General features: G+C 56.8%; 1 protein-coding gene across 1 annotated transcript in view; it reads left to right on the top strand.

Annotated features, from left to right (window-relative positions):
- The first annotated feature begins 8,334 nt into the window (after positions 1-8,334).
- The window catches only part of PDE4A (phosphodiesterase 4A), a 38,867-nt gene continuing 23,495 nt past the window's right edge, over positions 8,335-23,706 (top strand). Inside the window, exon 1 of the mRNA XM_044254222.1 lies at positions 8,335-8,808. Coding sequence (XP_044110157.1) covers positions 8,489-8,808 — 320 coding nt within the window. The 5' untranslated portion in view covers positions 8,335-8,488. The remainder of the gene's footprint in view (positions 8,809-23,706) is intronic.

Here is a 23,706-nt window from a genome sequence, read left to right as displayed (position 1 = left end):
CTCTCTGTCTGTACCACACACATAGCCCTACTGTGATGAATAGCTACTCCACAAACATTTATTCAGCATCCACTACTATATGCCTGGTGCTGGGGACATAACCGGGAACAGAACACAACTCTCCGCTCCCACAGAGGTGCTATTTAATGGAGAAGACAGAAAAAGAAACAACGCAAACAAATAAATATATAACCACAGATTATGATTAGGACTGCGATCTGTGATCGAAATAGAAGGCTGTGTAGAGAGAGTAAAATGGAAGGGCCCACTTCCAGTTGGGTATCCAGGAGGACTTCCTGGAAGAGTCGAATTCATCTTCAAACACACACAACACACACACACACACACACTCACACACCCTTAAACCCAGATGGACTTAATCATACTAAACAAACACCATACGGGGGCGGGAGCCAGCACAGCCAAATAACATGCCTGAGGCCAAAGAGCTAGTGAGTGACTGAGCAAAAATTTGAACCCAGAACCTGCATTCCTAACTACTGTGAAATGCTGCCTCCTGCTGTGTCCACAAGAATGTGTTCTCTCTTCCTGCATACGCGTTCTGTAATCACACAGAGGCACGTCCAGTGTCTTTCATAGACTGATGTGGCTTCGCCCTGTCCCATTTTCGCCCTGTCCCACGGATTTATATATTCCTGCAGGTGTGGTCTGCTTTTAGCTGTGCGGCGCTCACAGACTCACCCAAAGTCCCACCTGCTCGGCGGCACACGGACACCGATGTATACTCTCATGCGCACATACATGCATCTCCACGAGAACTGGGTCAACGAGAATTGCAAGTACAAAGGCCCTGGGGTCTCTGGCGAACCTTCCTGGCCCTGCTTTTCCAGGCATAGAGCTAGTTAGTAATGATTCCTTCTCAGGCCTGAATGCTCAGGGCCAAAGTGTGAATAAGGGCCTTTATCCTCGCCTCCTTCCCTCTTTTTGGCCATCTAGGCCAGCATACTTCTGAGGGTGGTGGGCTTGGGTGAAGCTGGTGCTTTCTTGTCCAGCCAGGCCAAGGGCTCCCAGGCTGGGCCACTAGCTGATCCCACTGACAAATTAGGGTAAGGAAAGCAGCCCCTCTCTCTTCTCTCGTCTGAGTCTGGTGCCAGTTGCCCAGAACAGCGTGCTCTGCCATCTGGAGCCCCCCACCCCCCAGCCTGCCTGCTGCCCAGGGGAGGGGAAGGCAGGCTTAGAGGCACCCCACTACCTTGGGCACTCAGGCCTGTTCGTGATGCCCTGCCTTCCAAGCCTGGGGTTCTGCCAAGGCTGATTTCTGCAAACGTGCTCAGGTGTCCAGACAGTGGTGGGTGGTGTGTGTGTCTCTGCCCCTCTTCCCTGGAATGCAGGGCTCTGCTGGCCATCCACTCCTCCATTCTTTCCTTTATTCTGCAAATCCAGGGCTGCTCCAGACTCTGGGGATTTGGCAAGGGGAAAAATGCAGGGCCCTTGGTCAGAGTAAGGAAGCATTTCAGACAACAAGGACAGTGCATTCAACCTTCCAAGCACGGGGCTGTGAGTGATTGTATGGGTCACAGGTCTTTGAAGCCGGTTCTCAATACAGCTAAAACCAGACTGAAAAATCCCCTCCCCTTGTGGATCTCAGGCTGTGGACAGAGATGTAAATGTACATTATGTCAGGGATGATGATGGCTGAGGAGGAAGATAAAGCTGAGAGAGGCCAATGGGATGGAGGGAAGCAGCTCTATCAGGGAACCCTCCAGAATGAGCTGCTTTGAGCAGAGGCCTGAGGAGGTAAGGGCTTCAACTGGATTGATCCGTTCTTTTAAGAGATATAGGTTGAGTGCCTAGTGTATGACAGCATTGTCCTAGGATCTGAGAGCCAGCTGGAGACAGAACAGATCAACATCCAGACCTCAGTGTCCTAATTAAAGGATGGGCAACAGCTGATAAAAATAGTAGGTACATTCTTTATCTTGTTAGAATGTTATAAGTCTATTTTTTAAAAAGATTTTATTTATTTATTTGACAGAAATCACAAGTAGGCAGAGAGGCAGGTGGGGGGGGGGGAAGCAGGCTCCCTAAAGACCCCTCCAATGCAGGGCTTGATCCCAGGACCCTGGGATCATGACCTGAACCGAAGGCAGAGGCTTTAACCCACTGAGCCACCCAGGCGCCCCTAGAATGTTATAAGTCTAAAAGCAGAGTCTGAAACTCTGAAAGCAGAGTCAAGGCAATCAGGAGGAGTGGGGAGGAACACAGTATATCCAAGCCTGGTGTTTTGGGTCAAGTACAAAGGCCCTGAGGTCTGAATATGCCTGAAGTCTGCAGAACAGTGACTCAGCTGGTGAGTCTAGGGGGAGAATGGGCAGAGGTGAGGTTTCTGTGAATGTGTTGCTGTCTTTCATGTCTGTGAGTCAATAATGATGGTAATTGCTATTATTACTGGGATGGTGGCTCCCCGTTTTGTGATAACCCACCATGAACCAGGCATGGTGCTTAGAACCTCACAGGCAACGCCCTCAGATAAGTATGGTTATCATTCCTACTTTACAATAAGGAAACCGAGGCTCAGAGAGGCTGGCAGAGCTAGGATTTGAATGCAAGCCTGTCAGTGTAATTTTTTTGAGAGACAGAGAATCTTAAGCAGGCTCCATGTCCAGTGTGGGTCTCGATCTCAGGATCCTGAGATCATGACCTGAGTGAAAATCAAGAGTCAGGCGCAAACCTGACTAAGCCACCCAGGCACCCCTGTTGGCATAATATTGGAGTCTGAGCCTGGCCCTTATTACATGGCCGTTTCTCTGCCTGTCATGGGCTGTCAGTGCATGTATCTGACTTCATACAGAGAGAGGGGGTGCCTCTTTCCCCCGTGTCTATCTTATTAATTCCTTCATTCGCTCAGCATCCGTTGAGACCCTGTGTGGGGGACCATAATGAATGGGTACCACTGATACAGATAATTGCAACTCAGAATGAGGAACGCTTTAATGGGGGCAAAATAAGCATCAGTGGGGGCTCAGAACACGAACTGTCTCAGTTTGGCTGAGAAGTGAAGGTGACCTTTAAGCTATCTTTATACATTCATCCATTTGTCCAACAGCTGTTTGTCCAACGCTTGCGGAGGTTGGTGAGATAATGTTTACATTCATTTCTATTGGTTGACACGGAACTGAAATGCTAGTTAGTGCAATAAGGCAAGAAAAAGAAATGAAAGCCATAGTAGGGGGTAAAATAGTAGCAAACCTTGCTAGGAACTTTATAATTATGCTATTATGTCCTCAAAATAATAACTAGGCATCAAGCAAATACTAAGAGCCTGCTATGTTCTGGATTCAGTTCTAGGCACACTGGGGATATGATAAGGAATAAAACATAAAATATTCTTGCCCTCCTGCAGTTGATATTCTAATGCGGGAAGAGACAATAAGTGTAATAGATAAATTACATAGAATGCTATCAGGTGATAAGACCTGTGAAAAATAGAGCAAGATAAGAGGGATTGGGAGTCCTGAAGGGCTAGCAATTAAACAGGGGTGAGATGGAGAGACACTCCAGGAAAAATGCCTGAAAAGGTGAGATGTGAGCAAAGACTGGAAGAATGTGAGGACCCTGTGGATGTTTAAGGGAAGAGTTCCAGGCAGAAGGATCAGCAGGTGCAAAGGCCCTGAGGCTAGAGTGTGCCTGTTGTGTCCAGAAACAGGTGAGACCAGTGTGGATAAAACAGAAGCTGAGAGGGAGTGAGAGGTATGGACTTTGAGGTGACCGGGCACATTGTGCCAGGACTGTATGGGCCTCCTCATGAGGACTCTGACTTTTCCTCTGAGGAAAATAAAAGCCGTGGAGGGCTCTGGCCAGAGGAGGGACATGATCTGACTTGGGTTCTAACAGACTCTCTCAGGTTCACATATTGGTGGTATTAAGCACTTACTGGGTGCCAGACACTGTCCTGTGAGAATTCAGTGTGGTATGATCTCATTTCATTCTCACATGGACCCTCTAGGGATGATCATTCCATTTCATTGAGGAGAAACCAAGGCTCAGAGAGCTTGTCATTGACCCATGGCCACACAGCAATAGCCTCACGTGGGTGCGAAGGTGAAGTGAACCAGCCTCCCCCTCCTCCAGGCTTTCAGGCAAGGATCGCCGCCGGCAGAACGCACTCATCATCGGGAGCTGCGTCTGTGTCCCTGTCTGTCTGTTTCTATTTCCACGCGTCCCTGTCTGTCTCCGCGCGCCTCTGCTTGTGCGTCCCCCATCTGTGCCCAAGCCGCCGTCTCGCTGCGCCCGGCCCCCGCACATCGGAGCTATTTCGGGTTTAGGCATAAAAGCCCAACAGCTCGGAGGAGACGCTTCCTCCGGCCCCCGGCTCGGACCACGCGCCACACGCGGCCGCTTCTGGGAGCTCCCGGTCTTCTCTGCGGGATCCCCAGGCGGGGGGAAGCCCCCGCGGGAGGACGGGTGGGGGGCTGGGGCGACCCGGTCCCGAGGCTCCGGGCCCCCCAGTGGCCATCCCGGGCATTGACGCCGTCCAGACCCCAGCCGTGCGTCAGCTGTCGCTCTGGCAACGGGCAGGCGACGTCACCCCCCCGGGCAGTGCGTCAGCCACTCGCTGACGTCACGCCACGGGAGAGAAAACTAACGAGGGAGGGTAGGATTCGGACTCTGCCGGCAGGGGGAGCCCCGGGGCACTAACGGCGGATGTCTTTGGCTTGGTCCTTCAGGAGCCGCTGGCCGGGGAGGACATGACCCTCGCAGCATGAAGAGGAGTCGCAGTGTTCTGTCGGTGGCCGGGACCGGGGACGAGGTGCGAGAGGCGGGGCCCAGGCTGGGGGTGGGGCTTGGGCCGCGGGGGAGACGGGCGCCCTCTTGTGACTATGGCTGTTCACTAAGTATGGCTTCACGTTGTCAAATCTGAGGAATGTCGTCGCCTTGAGCCTCAGTTTACTCCCTCGATTCCATAATTTTCCAGCTGCCTAGACCAAGAGGCTCTCGGGCCCGGGAAAGAACGCAGGGGCTTCCAAGGGGCTTCCCAGGTGGGGAGTGAGTTGTAGGGTGAAGAAGGGGTGCTGGGGGTAAGGTCTTGAGGGTCTAAGATGGGGGGCAGGGGCCACAGACAGGAAGGCCAGGACGGCCTCGTAGGTGTGCCCGGTGGGGATATGTTAAAGGGGTTTCACAGCGAGGCACACAGTGTACAGGCATGAGGGTCCAGAGCCCCAGGGAAGGAACATCAAAAGGAAGCCCTGTAAGAATTATGGCTGAGAAGGCGTGGGAAAGCGCCCTTTATGGGAGGGATCAGCGAGTGGCTAAGATGTGAGGGGGACACGAGGAGTCTATGTCCCCAAAAGCCATTTTCTCAGGTGGCTAGGGAAGGGTGTTATTGGAGGGAGGGGCTCAGAGCAGCCTAGACAGGCCATGCCCCTATCCTGTCCTTGTCCCTCCTCAGAGGCTGTGGGAGACCCCAGAGCCCACCAGGGCCAGCATGCTGGGGGCAGACCTCCGGCGCCCTCGCCGAAGACTTTCCACGGGTCCTGGCCTGGGCTGGGCGGAGACTGAGCCCTCAGACCCTGCGATCCCAGTGCCGCCAAGGCCCACCACGCTGCCACTGCTGGTCCCTCCGCGGATTTCCATCACCCAGGCTGACAGGTACATAGGAGGGGACCAGGCTGGGAGGTGGGATGGAGATTCAGGGCCCGAGGCTAGGTCCAGCCACCAGCTGTTTCCATGTTCCAGGCCCCTGGCTTTTCACAAAGTCAGCTGAAATTTCTGGAGCCCTGTGGGTCAGGCTGTGTCGCCCCTTCCCCAGGGTGCCCCTTGCCTCTAGGAATCCCTTCTTCCATTTTGCAACTCCCTGAGTCAGCAAGAGGCAGGGTTTCAGCCCTCCAGTCCCATCATGCCCCCACAGAGAGCTGGGGCAGATTAGGCAGTGGGGCTCCCACCTGTCAGCTGAGTGGGAGGATACACTTTCCTCCAGGCCTTAAAGGGGATGGTGAGACCCTGGTGGAGGGCCGGACTGGCATTTTCTTTCTCTTGGGAGGAGATATAAGAGATATGTGTGAGCCCCTTGTTCTTTCTCATCTGGGGTCCTCTGAGGGCACTTCAGCCCCTATCTTGGCGGAGGATGAATTCAAAAGCTGGACAACTGAGCTTGCCCTGGTTGCTGGCCAGGCCCCTGACCCTATGGCCCTCCCCAGGCCATTGTTGTCTGCAGCCTCAATCTTGCCATCCCCTTATCTACTCAGTTGGAGATCTCCAGGGTCTCTCTGCTTGGGTCATGAGCTAATGCTTCATTTCCAGATGGGGGAAGGAAGTGACTATCATCCCTCCTCCCTGGATCTAATGTATCTCCCTCCAACTCCCCCCCCCACCCCCCAACCCCAATCATCCTTCTACCCTCTGCCAGGTTCAGGTCCAGCGTTGTCTAACCCGGATTCAGAGCAGAGCTCCAAACACCAGCCTTAGCCCACTGCCTTCCGCCCTTCTGCAAACCGCCCCCCCCCCCGCCCGTGGTCCACACCCCCCCACCTCCGCCCTGATCCGTTGTTACCCACTGATAGCTCCGGTTAACGCTACAGCCTCCAGGCCCCAAGAATTTGGCCCAGCCCAGGACCCTCAAATGATCTGGAGAGGACTGGCAGCCCTTGCCAATCCCCTAGAAGCCGTTTTGACTATATACTGTTGGGGGAGGGTCCCCGAGAGAAGCGGGAGACACAGTTCTGGCTTCTGGGATACCCCGCGGCTGCTAATGCGGGGCGGGTTCTTGCTCGGCGTTCGCCCACGCCCGGAGCCCCCTCGGGCTGGGAGAAAAGCGGCTGTGGGGGTTGGAGACGGCCGCTTTTTTTTTTTTTTTTTTTTTTTTATAAGCACAGTGCTGGTGGGGGGGCGCGGGAGGGAGGAGGGCGGTGGCAGACGGCACGGCCTGCCCTGGGGAGTCCGTGAGGGGGACTCGCGGGGGCAGGGACCTGGTTCCGGGGACGCGCACCCAAGCCGTTTAGCGTCCGAGAGCGCGTGGGCCCCGGAGGGGGGACACCCGGGAGATTGCGCTCCCCAAGCCCGGCTACCGCCAGGGCTCCGTCGCGGCCCGGGCGGCAGAGATGGGGGGAGGGTGGCGCTCGGATTCCGCTCGCTCTCTGCTCGCTCGCTCGCTCGCTCGGCGCGGCGCTGGGGGAGGCGGGAGCGTGAGTCACGGCGACTCCCGATTTAGGTGCCGGAAGGGGGGCTCTGCCGGCGGGGGCCGCAGGGAGGAGGCTCGGCTGTTTACTCGCCTGAAAAGGGCATGGGGGTGCATCTCGCGGCTGCGGGAGACCTGCCTCAGTTTACCTCCTGTAGAAGCGCTTTAAAAGAGGCAGTGATACACAGAGCGGTGGGCGGGCAGCCGGGGTGTCCTCCTGGAGCCACACGGGAACCAAAGGGACACACCCCAGAAACACCCCAAAGCGGCCCTCGGGCGGACCACACACACACACCAACGCATGCAGACTCCCTCAGACACCACAGTAAAACAGCCGAGGCTGAACTGCCTGCACAACTCGGCAAGCACGGACCGACCACAACACACACCCAAACGCGTGGGTACACATGCACAGCCCCAGGCCACCAGAACAGACCCCACAGCGGCGCACACCCTCCAAACAAGCAGCACACGTGCGCACACATCGTTCACCCACAGACACACTGATACACACACAGCGAAATCCAGAGAAACAGGCAGACCGCAGCAGCCAACCACGTGCGCACACACACTTCCAGCCGACACCAAAAACACAGACAACCCTCGGAAGGGGCCACGTGCACGCCCATCCTGCCCAGGGCACACATCATCACCATCTTCCGACCCACCAACAGGAGAATCCCGGAACATCGCCGCTGCCAGCCTCAGAGACCGCACCGGCGGCGCCGGGACCACTCCCCACACTCTCCCCCCTGCCAGGGGTAGCGGCGAGGACACGCCAGCATAGGGCTCCGCCCCCGCCATGATGGACGGACTGACTGACACACCGGCAACCAGTCGGGTGTCTTCCTCCTGATCGGATTAACCGTTTAACTCCTTCTTTCCCGTGCACGCCGCGGCTAGGCAGGGCGCTCCGGAGAGAGCCGAGTTCCGGCGCCCCCTCCCCTCCGGGAGCGGGGCTCTGCGTGGGCGGGGAGGGGCCCCCTCCTTGGGTGGCTGCCCCCCACTGGCCCGGACGGAGGAGGAGGAGGGGGGCGGCGCTGACAGAGCGGCGGGCGGGGGGCGGGGAGGGGCGGGACGGGGCGGAGGAGCCGGGGCTGGCGCGGAGCGGGGTGCCGAGCGCGGAGAGCGCTGCCGGGCGCCGAGCAGAGCGCCAGCCGCCGACAGAAAGCCGCGGCGCCCGGCCCGGGGGCGACCGGCCCGTAGCGCCCCCGGGTCTGTCCCCGGGGCGCCATGGCCCCACCGAGGCCGGGCGCACCCGCGGGGCCTCGGACGCGTCGGCTAGCGCGCCGCTGAGCACGGTGCACCTTGGAGAGGCCGGGGTCCCCCGGGGCGCAGTAGGGGGCCGGCGCCATGGAGCCCCCGGCCGCCCCCTCGGAGAGGAGCCTGTCTCTGTCTCTGCCCGGGCCCCGGGAGGGCCAGGCCACCCTGAAGCCGCCCCCCCAGCACCTGTGGCGGCAGCCGCGGACCCCCATTCGTATCCAGCAGCGCGGCTACTCCGACAGCGCGGAGCGCGCAGAGCCCGAGCGGTCGCCACACCGGCCCATAGAGCGCGCCGACGCCGTGGACACCGGCGACCGGCCCGGCCTGCGCACTTCCCGCATGTCCTGGCCCTCGTCCTTCCACGGTACCGGCACCGGCAGCGGCGGCGCGAGCGGAGGCAGCTGCAGGCGGTAAGACTCCGGGCGGCGGACGCGCGTGGAGCGGATAGGCGCGCAGAGAGGACGCAACTCGCCCCGCTGACCGCAGGGGGCGCTGCGCTGCGGGTGGAGTCCGAGTGACTCGCGGGGGTGTGGAGGGGAGGGGGAGTTCTACTGTGGGGGGCGTCCGGGACGCGGCCCTGGTGATGCCCTGTACACGAGTACCCTTCCTGCTGAAGCCGGTCCTGGGGTCGACTTAGGGGGCGTCATGCTGCGTGTAGTATTAAGGATGTCTTGGTTGAGGGCTGCAGCTTTGGCAGCGTGAACCTTAGTTGATGCCAGCGCAGGACGGTGGCTAGGCTGGGTAGTTGAAGGGACTTTCCTGGGGGCACTGTACTGTTTCCTAGGGGGCACTGTAGGAGCGCCTGCTGAGATCACAATGTTTTCTCCAGGCTGAGGGGCTCTTGGAGTCCCCTGAGGGGGTGGAGGACTCTATAGGGTGCGGGGGAGCATTTGGGGACTCGCCCTGAAGCAGCTAGGGTCAGAAATCCAGAGGGAGCCTCTTAGGGGAACCCCGTGTTGGGGGCCTGTGTGCTGCGTTGGAGCTCCCACTCAGGGCAGGAGTGTTAGGGTTCAGTAGCTCATCAGAGGGAGGGACTGATCCCCATAGAGTGCATGGTCCCAGCACAGGGTAGTAAGGGATTCCTTGCCTCCCCCAGGGGACACTGTTAGTGAGGGCAGGTGTCAGGCTGGTTCGATGGCATTCTCTCCCTGACCGGGGTTGGCTCCAGCTGTTGGGGTACTACTAGCTGTGTCTTAGCTATAGGCGCTGCCTGGGCTTCTGGAGACCTGCGACTGTGACATAGGATTATGTGTGCTCCAGGGACAGTGGTTATGGCAGTGGAACCATATGTGCTCCCGAGACCATGATTGTGACAGCACGACCGTGTGTGTGCTTCGGGACAGTGTGGTTGTGATACATGGCGTGCTTCCAGGACTGTGACTAGTGACTGTGTGACTTGTGTACTTAGGGTCACAGGAATTGTGACAGTAGGACCCCCTGAGCTCCCAGGACCATGAGGATGTGACAGTGTGTGCTTTGGGGACAGCAATTGTGATAGTGATTGCGTGTGCTCTCGAGGCACATATTGTGACAGTAGGCATTCCTGGGAGGCAGTGATGGTGGCCCTGGGACCGTGTGATCGTGTCAGCTGGACTGTCCGAGCTCCCAGGGATACTGACTAAGATGGACATGCTCTCTGCCGCCTCTGTCCCCTGAGCTGAGGAGCGGAGGAGTCCTCTGAGTTCTGGGGTGTGCTCCCCTCCGCCTGCCCTCCTCTGCTCTAACCATCTAGTGTTCTTGGCTACGGTGTGGGCTCTAGTTGTGCTTGGGGGTCTGACTCTAGGTGACTGACAGCTTCGCCTGTGTGCTATGTCTGACCCCCACGGGTGCCCCTCTGCTTGGGACATCTCTAACACGGTCAGATTCAGGCCTCTCACCCCTGGAGTTCTGGGGGAGTCCTCTCTAGGCTGTGACCCTACAATTCTAACTCTCTCTGGAGCCTTCCAGCAGGCCCTACACCTCCCCCCCAAACGCCCCCACCCACTCTCATTGGAAACAAACCCCCCCCCCCCCCCCCCCCCGCACCCCTGCCCCCAGGCAGGAAGCAAGTGTCTTGGGCCCAGCACACATAGCCTGAGATTTCCCAAAGGGAACTGGAGAGAAGCTGAAGGAAAACAAAAGCTGAAATCAACAGGAAATGCCAAGACCGGGGGCTGCCCCGCCAAACTGGCTCAGGTCACTATCCTGAGAGACCAGTGAAGGCCTGCGGAGTGCCTTGGAGATTGGGTCCTCTTCCTTTTTAAGACCCCAGGGACTCCCCCTACCCTGGTATTTGGGCACTCTCAGGGGACAGTGGCTTAGTGGTAATGATCGTCATTCTCTTGGTGGTATCCATCTCTTAATGGCTCACTCTCGGCTCCGTGCCGGGGACTTTTCCACATGTCTTCGTCTCCAGTGCCTGGGGTGGTATTCCTGTTGGACAGACTGAGGCCCAGAGGAGCAAAGTCCCTCCTTCGTGCCCAAGCCCACACAAGCAGGAAATGGCAAAGCTGAGATCCCAGCACCTCTCTGATGCCTTGAGTCCGGGCATAAGCGTCTTGCCCTCTCTGGGCCTCGGTTTCCCATATCTGTGAAGCGGGGCTGTTGGTACTGCTCTGTTGGTGGGGGGTTGTTTGAGAGTTGTGAGATTGGGGATGTGTGTGAAGGACCTAACACAGCGAGTGCTCAGTCAGGGACCTGGACTCAGGAGAGGAGCTGGGGTTTGAGCAGACCCTGCTCCGCCAGGTTGGGAATTAAAAACGGGAACCTCAACCACATCCCGGCAGGGCTCAGGTTTCTGTTTCACCCGGGGCCTGCGTAGCCTCCAGCGCCTGTGGCCAGAGGGAAGGCATGGGTGCCAGCGGCCTCCCCCCACCCTTAGGCAGAAGGAGGAAGGGGGAACTGAAAGGCCTCCAGTAGGAACCTTGCTTCTTAGAATGGGCTTTCTGCCAGCCTGTTTCTCCAGAAAGGGGGCTCTCTGAGCGCACGCAGGGCGTTCCAGGGCTACCCACATTGCAGTTCTTGCAGCCACCAAAAAGGGGATCCAGACAGCCCTAGACTTGAGTCACAGGAACCCCCAGAGAGAGGGCACTGCCCTCCATCTGAGATGGCATCCACAACCCCCCTCCAGACCTGGGGATGTATGAGCCTGTGCTCCTGGCGCCCTGCGGGGCTGAGTCACGGCACCACCACGATCTGTCAAGAGGCAGATGGAGCTGGAGGAAGAGAAAGACTCCGGTGGTAGTGGGGGCGGGGAGAGGAGGGCTTGCCTAAGTTGGGGGCAGGGCCAACATACGGACCCCTATGCCCTGTGCCCCTCTGTACCTCCAAATTCTTCCCGCCGTGGGACGCACTGCCGAGACCCGGGAAGGGGTGGAGGCAGCTGGACTGGGGTGTCTCTCTGGCCCGTGGCCTCTGTCTCCACTTGGGTCCTCGCCTCCCCTCCTCTCTGGCTCTCCCTTATCCCTGGCGGTGCCCTGGGAACGGGTCCCTCCGCGCGCCCTCTGCTGGGCGACGAAAAAGGCACAGGCTGAGTGTGCGTTCGGAGTCCGGACGTGCCTGTGAGGCTCTAGTCCCTGAGGAGAGCAAAGTCACGGCCACTGCCACTACCGGCCCCAGGTTATTATTTCATGCATATCGAGCGCCTTGGAGAGTGGGCGCCAGGTCGGCCGACCGCAGACTGCGGGTGAAGTCCTCGCCTTCCCCGGGCAGGGACCAGGCGTCTCTCCCTGTCCAGACGGGCGCAGGGGGGACAGCCGCTTGGTGGAGGCAGAGGAACTTGGCAGAAAAGTTGCGGACTCGGAGTTCCCGGCTCACCTCGGCGCTTGGCCCTGTCCCTGCCTGTGCCAGGGCCTCCCAGCACCAACCTGCGTGTTAACTCCCAGTGTCTTTGGCTCACCATTCCTGCCCAGCAGACGGAGAGAAGTGACTTGCCCAAGGTCGCACAGAGAGTTGGGGTTAACACCCAGGTCTCCTGGACTCCAGACTGGTGGGTGAGAATCAGATTCTAGCCCTGCCCCAGGAGTCTCTGTGGGACCAGGAGCCCTCGGTCATGCCTCCGTGATCCTCAGTGTTCTTACTGCATGGGCATAAGATCTGCCCACCCCCAGGGCTGCGGTAAGGCTCCAAGGGCTGACGTTGGGGCTGGGCAAACCAGGAGCTGGAGTTTTGAGATCTGCACTTCTGCAAAGCACATCTCTCTGACACCTGCGCACAGAAGGGGGTGTCCTCCAAACCACAATCCTGGGCCCTGGCTGCTGGGGTGCTCCCCAACTTTACCAGTCACAGACTAACTGCAGGGTTCCTCTGAGTTGCAGGTCCGAGGGAACTGCAGACTGACAGAGTGAGGACAGAGTTTCAGGGGGCATCTGAGCCCACCGTCTTCGCTCCTGAGTTAGAGCTCAAATCCTGCCTTTGCCCTCGACTTGCTCTGTGACCTGGGGAGAGGATTCACCTGCCTGAGCCTCATTTTCCTCATCTGGAGCAGGGCCATTCATGCCACAGACGGTAATTGAGCATCTTCAGGCTGTGGCAAAGAATGAGCCAGACACACACACACACACACACACCCGCCATCCAGTCCCTCTGTCCTGGAGTTCTCAGGCCAGAGGATGAGCAAGAAGTAACAGGTAAAAGCATATGATAATTCTAGAGGGTGACACATGGGACAGGAAGCAAAGAGGGAGCCTGGGATTAGGGAAGGGCTCTCTGAGGAGGTGACATTTTAGTACAAACCTAAGTGAAGTGACCCTGGAGGCTAAGTGGGCCTGAGGAAAGAAGGTGACAAGCGGAGGGAACAGCCAGTTCAAAGGTTCTGGTGTAGGAACGTGTCTGTTACGTTAGAGGCAAAGGAGAGAGGCAAGTATGGCAGCCGTGAACAAGAGGCGAGTGGAAGGAAAGGAGGCAGGGAGGCGAAAGGGCAGCTCGTTCAGGGCTTCATGGCCTGTGGGGGGATTGGCTTTAGGCCTTAGTTTCTCTCTGACTTTTTAGGAAGGAACAGAGGTCACTGAGCTGAAAGGAGGCTGAACCATGAAGGGCCTGTGTAGCCTAGTGGCTAAAATCCCATCTTGGGAGTCAGACAACTGGGCTCATCCTCCAGCTCTGCTTTTTCCAGTCGGGGTCACCCTGACCATGTCACTTCCCCTTCCGGGGCCTCAGGTTTCCTCATCTCTGAAATGGGCCTCTTCAGGACCTTATTTCTAAAGTCTGACCTAAAGAGACAGCAAAACAATGGAAGGAAGACCGAGGGCAGGTCAATAAGAAAGCTCTTCCTTTCTGGTTGTAGCTGGACCAAGGGGTCCTGGTGGTTAGCGCAAAGGGTCTTAGCAAGGAGTTTTCTTCTTCTTCTTCTTTTCTTTTTAAGATTTTATTTATTTATTTGACAAGAGAGTGAGAGAGAAAGAACTCACAAGTAGGCATAGCAGCAGGCAGAGAGAGAGAGGGAGAGAAAAGCAGGCTTCCCGCTGAGCTGAGAGCCCGATGTGGGACTCGATCCCGGGACCCTGGGATCATAACCTGAGCCGAAGGCAAAAGCTTTAACCCGCTGAGCCACCCAGGCGCCCCAAGACCAGGAGATTTCACCTGAGGGCAATTCTGGCCTCCAGGGAACATGTGGCAAAGCCTGGAGACATTTTGGTTTCATGATTGAGGGGTGCTTCTAGTTACTAGTAGATAGAGAATTATCTGGCCCTAAATGTCAACAGTTGCCAAGATTGGGAAACCCTGCATTCCCAGAGAGCAGATATCACTTCCAAGGAAGCGAAAATTGATGGGTGGATGTGTAAGGAAAAAAACAACAAACCTTACATTTACGTATAAAGCCTAAATATACACATAATATATAAATAGGCATACAATACAGGCATACCTCTCTTCACGATGCTTTGCAGAGACTGGATTTTTTATAGATTGAAGGTCTGTGGAGACTCCGCGTTGGACAAGTCCCTCAGCGCCATTTTCCCAACAGCATGTGCTCACTCTGTTTCTGTGTGTCACATTTTTTTTTAAAATATTTTTATTTATTTATTTGACAGAGAGAGAGAGATCACAAATAGGTGGAGAGGCAGGCAGAAAGAAAGGGGGAAGCAGGCTCCCTGCTGAGCAGAGAGCCCGATGCGGGGCTCGATCCCAGGACCCCGAGATCATGACCTGACCCCAAGGCAGAGGCTTAACCCACTGAGCCACGCAGGCGCCCCTGTGTGTCACATTTTGGTAGTTCTGGCAGATTTTCAAACTTTTTTGTTATTTTTATTATAGTCACATGTGATCATCTTGTTGTGACAGTGTAATTAATCATTTTGGGGACACCACAAACTGGGCCCCTATAAGTCGACACACGAAATCTGTGAGTGTTGTGTGTGTGTTCTGACGGCTCCACCAACGTTTTCTCCCCCTACTCTCCCTTTCCTTGTGCCTTCCAATTTTTTTTTAAGATTTTATTTATTTGACAGAGAGAGAGAGATCACAAATAGGCGGAGAGGCAGAAGCAAGCTCCCCGCCGAGCAGAGAGCCGTATATGGGGCTCGATCCCAGGACCCTGAGATCATGACCTGAGCCAAAGGCATGAGGCTTTAACCCACTGAGCCACTCAGGCACCCTGTGCCTCCCTATTCCCTAAGACACAGCAATATATATATATATATTTTAAATATTTTATTTATTTATTTGACAGGCAGAGATTACAAGTAGGCAGAGAGGCAGGCAGAGAGAGAGAGAGGAAGAAGCAGGCTCCCCGCCAAGCAGAGAGCCCGATGTGGGGCTCGATCCCAGGACCCTGGGATCATGACCTGAGCCGAAGGCAGAGGCCTTAACCCACTGAGCCACCCAGGCGCCCCAAGACACAGCAATATTGACATTAGGCCAATTAAGCACCTTGATGGCTTCTAAGTGTTCAAGTGAAAGGAAGAGTCGGCACGTCCCTCACTGCCAATCAAAAGCCAGAATTGACTGAGCTTAATGAGGAAGGCATATTGGAAGCTGAGACAGACAGAAAGGTAGGCCCCTTAGACCAGCAAGCCACGTTGGGAAGGCAAAGGAAAAGCCTCGAAGGAAACTGAAAGTGCCACTCCAGCGAATACAGGAATAAGAAAGCAAAATGGCATTATTGTTGATTTGGAGAAAGCTGAGTGGTCTAGATGGAGGACCAAAGCCGCCACAACACTCCCGTAAGCCAACGCCTCATCCAGAGCGAGGCCCTCGCTCTCTTCAGTTCTGTGGAGGCTGAGGAAGGTGAGGAGGCTGCCAAAGCCAAGTTCGAAGCTAGCGGAGGTCGGTTCCTGAGCCTGAAGGAAAGGAGCCGCTCTATTACGTGAAAGTACAAGGTGCTGATCTAGAAGCCGCACCAAGTTATCCAGAAGTTCGAGCTAAGATGATGAATGAAGGCGGCCACACTAAACACACGTTCAGTGTAGACAGAGCAGCCTTCCATTATTGGAAGATGCCATCTAGGACTTTCAAAGCTAGAGAGGAAAGGTCAGCGCCTGGCTTCAAAGATCAGGCTGCGTCTCTCTTGTTAGGGGCCAGTGCAGCTCGCGACTTTAGGTGAAAGCCAGGGCTCACTTGCCATCCTGGAAAATCCTGGGGCCCTTAAGAATTAGGCTAGGGGCGCCTGGGTGGCTCAGTGGGTTAAAGCTTCTGCCTTCGGCTCAGGTCATGATCCCAGCATCCTTGGATCGAGCCCCGCATCTGGCTCTCTCTGCTCAGCAGGAAGCTTGCTTCTCCCTCTCCCTCTGCTGCTCTCTGCTTCTGCTTTCTCTGTCTCTCAAATAAATAAAATCTTAAAAAAAAAAAAGAATTAGGCTACACCTATCTAGTCTGCTGGGTAAATGGAACAACGAAGCCTGGATGACAGCACATCGGTTTACAACATGGTTTACTGGATATTTTAAACCCACTGTTGAGACCTACTTCTAAAAAAAAAAAAAAAGGATTGCGTTCAAAATATGACTGTTGACTGACACTGTGCCCGGCTGCTGGCGTGCTCTGATGGAGATGGACAATGAAATTAACGTTGTTTTCATGCCTGTTGATACCACATCCATTCTGCTGCCTGGGGATTAAGGAGTCATTTTGACTATCAGGTCTTATTATTTAAGAAGCACATTTCATAAAGCCATAGCTGCTGTAGACCGTGACTCCTCTGATGTGTCTGGCCAAAAGAAATTGAGAACCTTCTGGAAAGGACTCACTGTGCTCAGTGCTGTTCTGGACATTCTGACTCTTGGGAAGAAGTCACAATGTCAACGGGAGCAGGAGTTTGGAAGAAGTGGATCCCCACCCTCATGGATGACTTGGGCGGGGCATTCTAGACTTCCAGGGAGGAAGTACCTGCAGGTGTGGTGGGAACAGGGAGGAGCGGAATCAGGCGCCAAGCCTGAAGATGGGACAGCCTCATTGCAATGTCACGATCACACTGGAACAGTACAACTTGCTGAAAACTCAGATGGTGGTCAGTGTTTTTTTTTGTTTTTTTGTTTTTTTTAGCAATAAAGCATTTTCTTTTTTTTAAATTTATTTATTTATTTGACAGAGAGAGAGAGAGGTGACAAGTAGGCAGAGAGGCAGGCAGAGAGAGAGAGAGGAGGAAGCAGGCTCCCTGCCGAGCAGAGAGCCCAATGCGGGACTCGATCCCAGGACCCTGAGATCATGACCTGAGCCGAAGGCAGTGGCTTAACCCACTGAGCCACCCAGGCATCCCAAGCATTTTTTAAATTAAGGTACGTACACTTTTTTAGGCACAATGCTATTGCACACTTAGTAGGACTACGGTGTCGTGTAAACATGGCTTTTATGGGCACCGGGAAACCACAGAATTCATTTGGCTCGCTTTGTTGGGATGCTCACTTGACTGCAACGGCCTGGAACCGAACCCGCGGAATCTCTGAGGTACGCCTATGTGTCAGTGGCTGTAACGTTTCATAGAGAAGGCAATTTGGGACCGTCTCCGCAGGCTATTCCTCTAGGCAGGGAGGGGATAATGAAATAAAGGGTGGCCACGCTGGTCGAGAGCCTGGCTCAGACACTCTTTGGCTATGTGACCTTGAGCAGGTTGTTTTTCACCAAGACTCAGTTTTCCCATCTGTAAAAGAGGGACAACACTATGTCCCTTTGCAGATATTTGGTGGGGATTAAAAGAGAATCAGAGCTAGAGGCGCTGAAGGCGCTGCATGTTCAGGTTTGCTGCTGTCACCGTTACCATCTTCATCTTCATCCGTATCCTCTGGCTAGTGTAGTGGCTTGCACATTATAAACTCTCCAGAAAATATTTTGTCAGATAATCATAGCTAATATTCAGTGAGTTCTTTACTGCGTCCAAATGCTTTTCTGACCCCCCCCCCTTTTTTAACATGTCCGTCCATGAGGTGCTTAGTATTATGCCAGTTTTACAGGTGGGAAAACTGAGCTCTGTGAAATGAAGTGACTGGCCCAAAGTCAAATGACTAAGAAGCGCCGGAGGCCAGACTCAAGCCTAGGCCAGCCAGTTCAGGGGCCCATGACAACAGAGCCAACAAGGAGAGAGAGAAAGGTATTTACAGAGGCAGGGTCCTAAAATAGAGAGTCGCTCCATTTTTCTTATTTAAAACAAGCTTCTCCGACTTCCTAACCCCAAGGAGCCACAGACAGTTTGGGGTAGTCTCTGGAATTATATCCAGCTGGCCGGCTTTGTTCTAGAATCTTCACCTCCTCAGTCTCCCTTTCTTCCTCTGCGATATGGGATCCCATGCCCCCTCCCCCAGAGTCACAGTGACTGGACATGCAGGGGCTCCAGAAAGTCCCTGTCTGCTTGTACTGCTCTGCTCAGGGGAGGTCGGTTTCTTGGGGCCACCTCATGAGCTATGGAAGGCCCCAATTCTAAGATGCTTCAGAGATTCTAGGGGTGGCAGGAGTGGGGTTAGATCTCAGGAGTGTCTAGGGGCCGTGAGTGTCAGAAGCTGTGGGGGACATTGTGGAGCTGTCCCCAAGGATTATGGGTTCATCTTGGTTCCAGAAGGTAGCCTAGGGTTATAGGACTGTCTTGGGAACTGTGGAGGAATCTAATTTGCCCCTGGGGTCTGTAGGGGACCCTAGGATTTGGGGGGCAGCTACATGTTCATGGGAATATCCCTTGAGTCTGAAGACACCCCCGAGGTTATTTTGGTGTCTCTGAACTTGTGGGGCCATCTCAGGGATGCTTTGGAGCCACTCGGGGATTGGGGGACCTCTGAGGGACTGCGGAAGAATTCTTAGGATCTGTGAGGGAGCCTAGAATTCAGGGGGCCTTCATGTGGTCTGTGGGAATACTCTGTGGCTATGAGAAATTATAGGGGTGCTCTGGGAGTCTCTGCCTGACTGGTGGGGGTACTTTAAGAGATTTGGGGGACATCTGAGGAAACTTGGTGATGATCCTGGGATCTGAGGGAGTTTCATTTGCAGGTGCATCCTGAGAGTCTTGGGTTGCCCCTGGGTTTTGTGGGGATATATCAGTAATAATGACACTAGTGGGGACATTTGGGAAGCTAAGGGATTGTTCCAGAGTCTAGGAGGCCTCTCAGAGCACTTCTGGCTTTTGGGGGGAACTCTGGGATTTGGGGAGGCACCTCTGGGTTCTGTGGTGGACACCTCAGGGATAGCTAGGACACTCCCTGGAATTGTAGGGACATCTGAGGGACTGTGGGGACAGCTAAGGGACTTTGGGGACGCCATTCGGGTTTGTGAGAGTCATAGTGGTTTGTGAGAGCACCCCAGGGATCTGGGGGGCACCCCAGATGTTTGTAGAGACGCTTCCGGTGATTGTAAGTACCTCAAGGGGACTGCGGGTGCCCCTGCGGTCTGAGGGGTGCCTCGCCGCAGCCGTGTGGGCGCCTGGGTCCCGCTCCGCCCCAGGGGCGGCCCCAGAGCGAAGCCGGAAGGGCCGAGGCGGCCGGGCGGGGTGCCCCAGGGCTGGGCGGCCGGCCTGCGTGGGCTGCGCGGGGCTGGCGGGCGGCGCAGCTCCCCAGCGCCCGCCGAGGCGGGCCGCCCCGCGCCCCCTGTGGTTATGGCGCGGCCGCGAGGCCTGGGCCGCATCGCCGAACTGCAGCTGGCGGCCTTCCCGGCGGTGGCGGCTGCCGAGGACGAGGCGTTCCTGCCTGAACCACCGACCCCGCGCGCTCCCCGCCGCCCACGTTCGCCGCCCTCCTCGCCCGTCTTCTTCGCCATACCGTCCCCAACTTTCCGCAGGCGTCTTCGGCTTCTCCGCAGTTTCCAGGACTTTGGCCGCCAGGCGTGGGTGGGGTAAGTGCGCGCCAGCGGTGGTGGGTTCGAATCTCCCCTGACCGCCTGGCGCTGCCCGGGTCTGGGGTTCCTAGCTGGCCCTCCCCAGCGTAACTTCCCCTCTTCCGTCACAGGGCAGCGATAAAAATCATCCCTGCCCTCCAGCGTTGCTGTGGAGACATCTGATAGGGCATGCAGTAGGCACTCAATAAACGTTAAGTTCCTCCCACTTCCTGGGCCGACCTGAGGTTGCAGTCAGGCTTTGGAGAATTGAGGCCCACCTGCCCTCCTGGGTGATCTGAGGCCGTGTGTTCAATTCTGCGAGCCTCAGTCTAAGGGCCTGTGAAATGGGGCCAGCGCTGCCATCTGCGGGTTGCCTCGCCAGGAGGCACGGTGATGTTACCGAGTGCATCAGGCACGGAGGGCAAACGGACTTTCTCTTCCTGGCCAGACCCGGGGTGGGACATGGGGGCTGGAAGCTTTCGGGTGAGGAGCCTGGAGACCACATCCGGTCTGGCTTCCCGGTGTCCGCTTATCTTGGAAACGGAGGTTGACAGCCCCCAGGTGGGAGCCGGCTGGCTCTGGGGGCTTCTCCAGAACCAGGAAAGGATCCTCTACCTGCTCCCGTAACCCCTACTCTCCGCACGCGCTTGTTTGGAACCTGAGCCCAAACAACCTGAGACGTACTGGGAGAGGACACTGCGGAGACAGGCTCAGCGTCTGGCCCCGGGGAAGAGATCCGGGAGGGCAGAGAAGCGGAGGAGAGGTCGGGAGCCCCGCGTGGAGTGGGGGACGGGGTATGTTTGTGGGAAATCAGTGCCTCTCTCCGAGTTTCTCTGTGTGTCTGTCTCTGTCTCCACTTCTGTCTTTCCTGTCCCTGCTCCACCCCCTTCCCCGCATCCGTCGTCTCCCTCCTGGGGGTTTTGGTCACCGGACCCGCACTCTGCTGGCGCGGGCGAGTCTCTTTCCCCCAGGGGCGCCGGCGTTCGGAGACGGCTCCAGCGGGCCCAGCTCGACGTCAGAGGGGGGGGGGGAGGCGGGGCCAGAGGCAAGGCGTGGCGGAGGGGGGTGTGGGCCTGGGGCCAGAGCCCGGGAAGCGGGAGCCTGGGCACCGCTGCCCCCCAAGGCCCGGAGGGAGGGGGGCAGGCGGGAAATGTGCCCCGAGTTCCGCAGTAGAAGGCCCGTGCGGAGCCCTCCCTGGCGCTGGGGACACGGAGAGACGCCCGAATGCCCGCGGCCGTCCCTGGGGGGGTCACCGAGAGGGCGGGTGTGGAGGCGGTGCCAGCGGTGGCCACAGACACCTCGGGCCTTCGCCTTCGAGCACTGCTCGCCACACCACCGTGCCGCTGTCCCCATGCTCGCCTTGACAGCGCTTGGCACCCATGCGCTCGGGGACAGCACCCCGGGCAAGGCCCCGGCCCCCTGACCTGACACTGCCCCCTGCGCGCCTTGAGTCCCTGGTCCACTTCTCCTTCAGCGACGAGGACACCCGTTGGCACCCTCCAGGCAGATCTGTCAGGTGGGTGGCAGGCAGGTGGCCAATTTCCTCCTTTACCGTCAAGGGCTCTGGCTGGGGGGGAAGGGTACCCAGTCTTCCTTGGGGAGTTCCCAGGGTGGCTTCTAGGGTCTGCCTGGAGCCCCACCCCCTTTCCCCGGCCCAAAAATTCTTGGTGTTGCTAAGGGCTTCCTGCACGTGAGAGCTTTCCAAGGGAATGTTGGGTCCTGCCCCCTTCCTATTTAAGATGGGATCCCTTCACCCTCTTTGTGCCCCTAAACCTGGGTTTCTGGCACTCATCCTGGCAGCAAATATGGGTGTCCGGCGTCACCTGGGCTCCACTCCCAGGCCACCGGCCCGGAGCCAGGTCCCTCTGGCCCTGCTCTGCTCAGTGCCTCCAGGCTTCCCCACCCCCTCCTTACTGGGGCTGCCAGGCTGAAAACCAAGCTGGGGCAGAGGAGGGAGGGAGGCTTGCACTGGAACTCCTGGAGGTTATTTAGAATCAGCTGGGCAGTGCTGGAGGGGAGAGGTTCTCGGAGGTCTCCGGGTACTCCAGCCTTGATCTTGCTTCCCTCCGCCAAACCCTTCCGACACCTGGACACACAGAGACGCAGACATGGGCACATGCACACACACTCTCCATCTGTAGCTACACTGGACACCCGAACACAGGGTATTCGGGGTCACCTGGTGTTTACTGTGTAAGGCACGGGTCTCTTAGCTCGTGGGAACCCGAAGAGCCTCTCACGGTTCACCCTGGGGTGCGGGGATGCACACACTCCAGAAACCCCCATCTCCTGCGGTGCAATACACCTCCCTGCCCGCAGGAACACACTCACCACGGCACACCCCCGTGCCCGACTCCCGGCTGCACACAGCCACACTCAGGAACGTACCTCATCCTGAGGCAGGACTCAGAGACAGTCACAGCATAGGTGTGGCACCCAGGTGCACTCTTCCAAGGTCACACAGGTTCACAGACAGAGATACAGACACACAGGTTCATGCAGGTGCCCGTGAACACCCAGACCCCTGACATGCTCTGGTGACCAATTCCGCACGGAGACTCCTGTCCACCCAGGTACCCCCGAGCACACGTCTGCTATGACTCTCTCTCTCTCTCTTTCACACACACACATACACACACACACACAGACCCTCTGTGCACACCCAGCCCTTACAAACAGCCATGTCACCTGGCACCACAAGGCTGCCTGGCAGACACGCCAGCGCCCGCCCTCAACCTCTGTGTGACCTTCACAAAGCAAATGCCAGGCCTTTCCATAAAGGCTGCCTGGCACCTCCTGCAAGGGAGTCGGGTGGAGTGGGGCAGGGAGCCCTGGGAGATGCCAGGCCTGCCTGGAAGAAAGACAGACACCCAGTGATTTGGTGCACAGGTTCGCAGTCCGGCTGCGCTGCCCAGGCTGAAATCCTTTCTCTCCGGCTAACCGGGTTGTTCATCCTGTCTGTACCTCAGTTTATTTCTCTTGAAAATGGGCCATTAGGGGACGTCTGGGTGGCTCAGTCAGTTAAGTGGCTGCCTTTGGCTCAGGTCAGGATCCCAGGGTCCTGGGATTGAGTCCTGCATCAGGTTCCTTGCTCAGCGGGGAGCCTGCTTCTCTCTCTGTCTCTGCCTGTTTCTGCTCTCTCTCTCTGACAAATAAATAAATAAAATTAAAAAAAAAATAGGAAAGAAAGAAATGGGTCCTTAGTATGTGTCCAGACACAGCACAGTGTCTGAGGCATTTAACAGCAGTTGACTGCTTCCGTGGTTGTTAGGATTTTTACCAACTGGAACGGGTCTCTTTTCTCTTCTGCTCCTCTCTCGGCTTGTTTGTTGCCCATTGGCCCCTTGGAGCAGAACTCCCTGGAGCCGTGATCTGCTCCTGAGCTGCACTGTCCTCCAAGGGCCCAGTTCAATGCTTGGGGAGCCCACGTGGGCAGGCCAAGGGGCCCCAGGGATGGGAGGGGGACAGGGAGGCAGGTGGCAGCTTCCCCCAAGGGTGCCACCAGTGGTCAGCCCCTCTGAAGGGGAGTCTTGTGCAGGTTTTTTCCTTTCTGATGGAGTGTCTGGGCATGTGGCTATGATGTCAAGGCCTGCTGGCTGCCCTTGACTCTACTTTATGGCCTTGGGTCCCTTTAGGACATTAATGGAGCAGCCTCCGGCCAACTTTGTTTCACCCTGAGCAGCCGCAGGCCAGGGAAAGGTGACAACTCCACATCGTCCCAGGGTGCAATTCTGGAGGGCAGCTGAAACCCTTCCCACCCCTACACCCCCCACACACACACTCAACCTGCAGTTCCAAAGGCCCAATCCCCTCCCCTCTGCCCTTCCAAAGCCCGAGGGACAGCAGCTCCTGGAAGCACAAACAGCGGGGGGGCCCCAGGGAGCCTCTTCCCATCCTGGCCTCTGGGCTCCTGCTTACGTGAGCGGCGTCCCCTGGGGCTGCAGGATGGGCTAGCCGTGCTGGTTGGGCGCCCTCTGGGACTTGGCTCTCACCTTCCCTTACCTGACTTCAATGACCTGGGCAAGGGTGAGGTCTTGAGTATGTAGGCAAGCTCCTCTCCCCGCCCCAGGGGCACTCAGCAGCACCAGAACATCCAGGCT

Source organism: Neovison vison, chromosome 6, assembly GCF_020171115.1.
Source record: "Neovison vison isolate M4711 chromosome 6, ASM_NN_V1, whole genome shotgun sequence".
Taxonomy (NCBI): Eukaryota; Metazoa; Chordata; class Mammalia; order Carnivora; family Mustelidae; genus Neogale; species Neogale vison.
The sequence above is the reverse complement of the archived record's forward strand: the minus strand, read 5'-3'. Positions and strand labels throughout refer to the sequence as shown.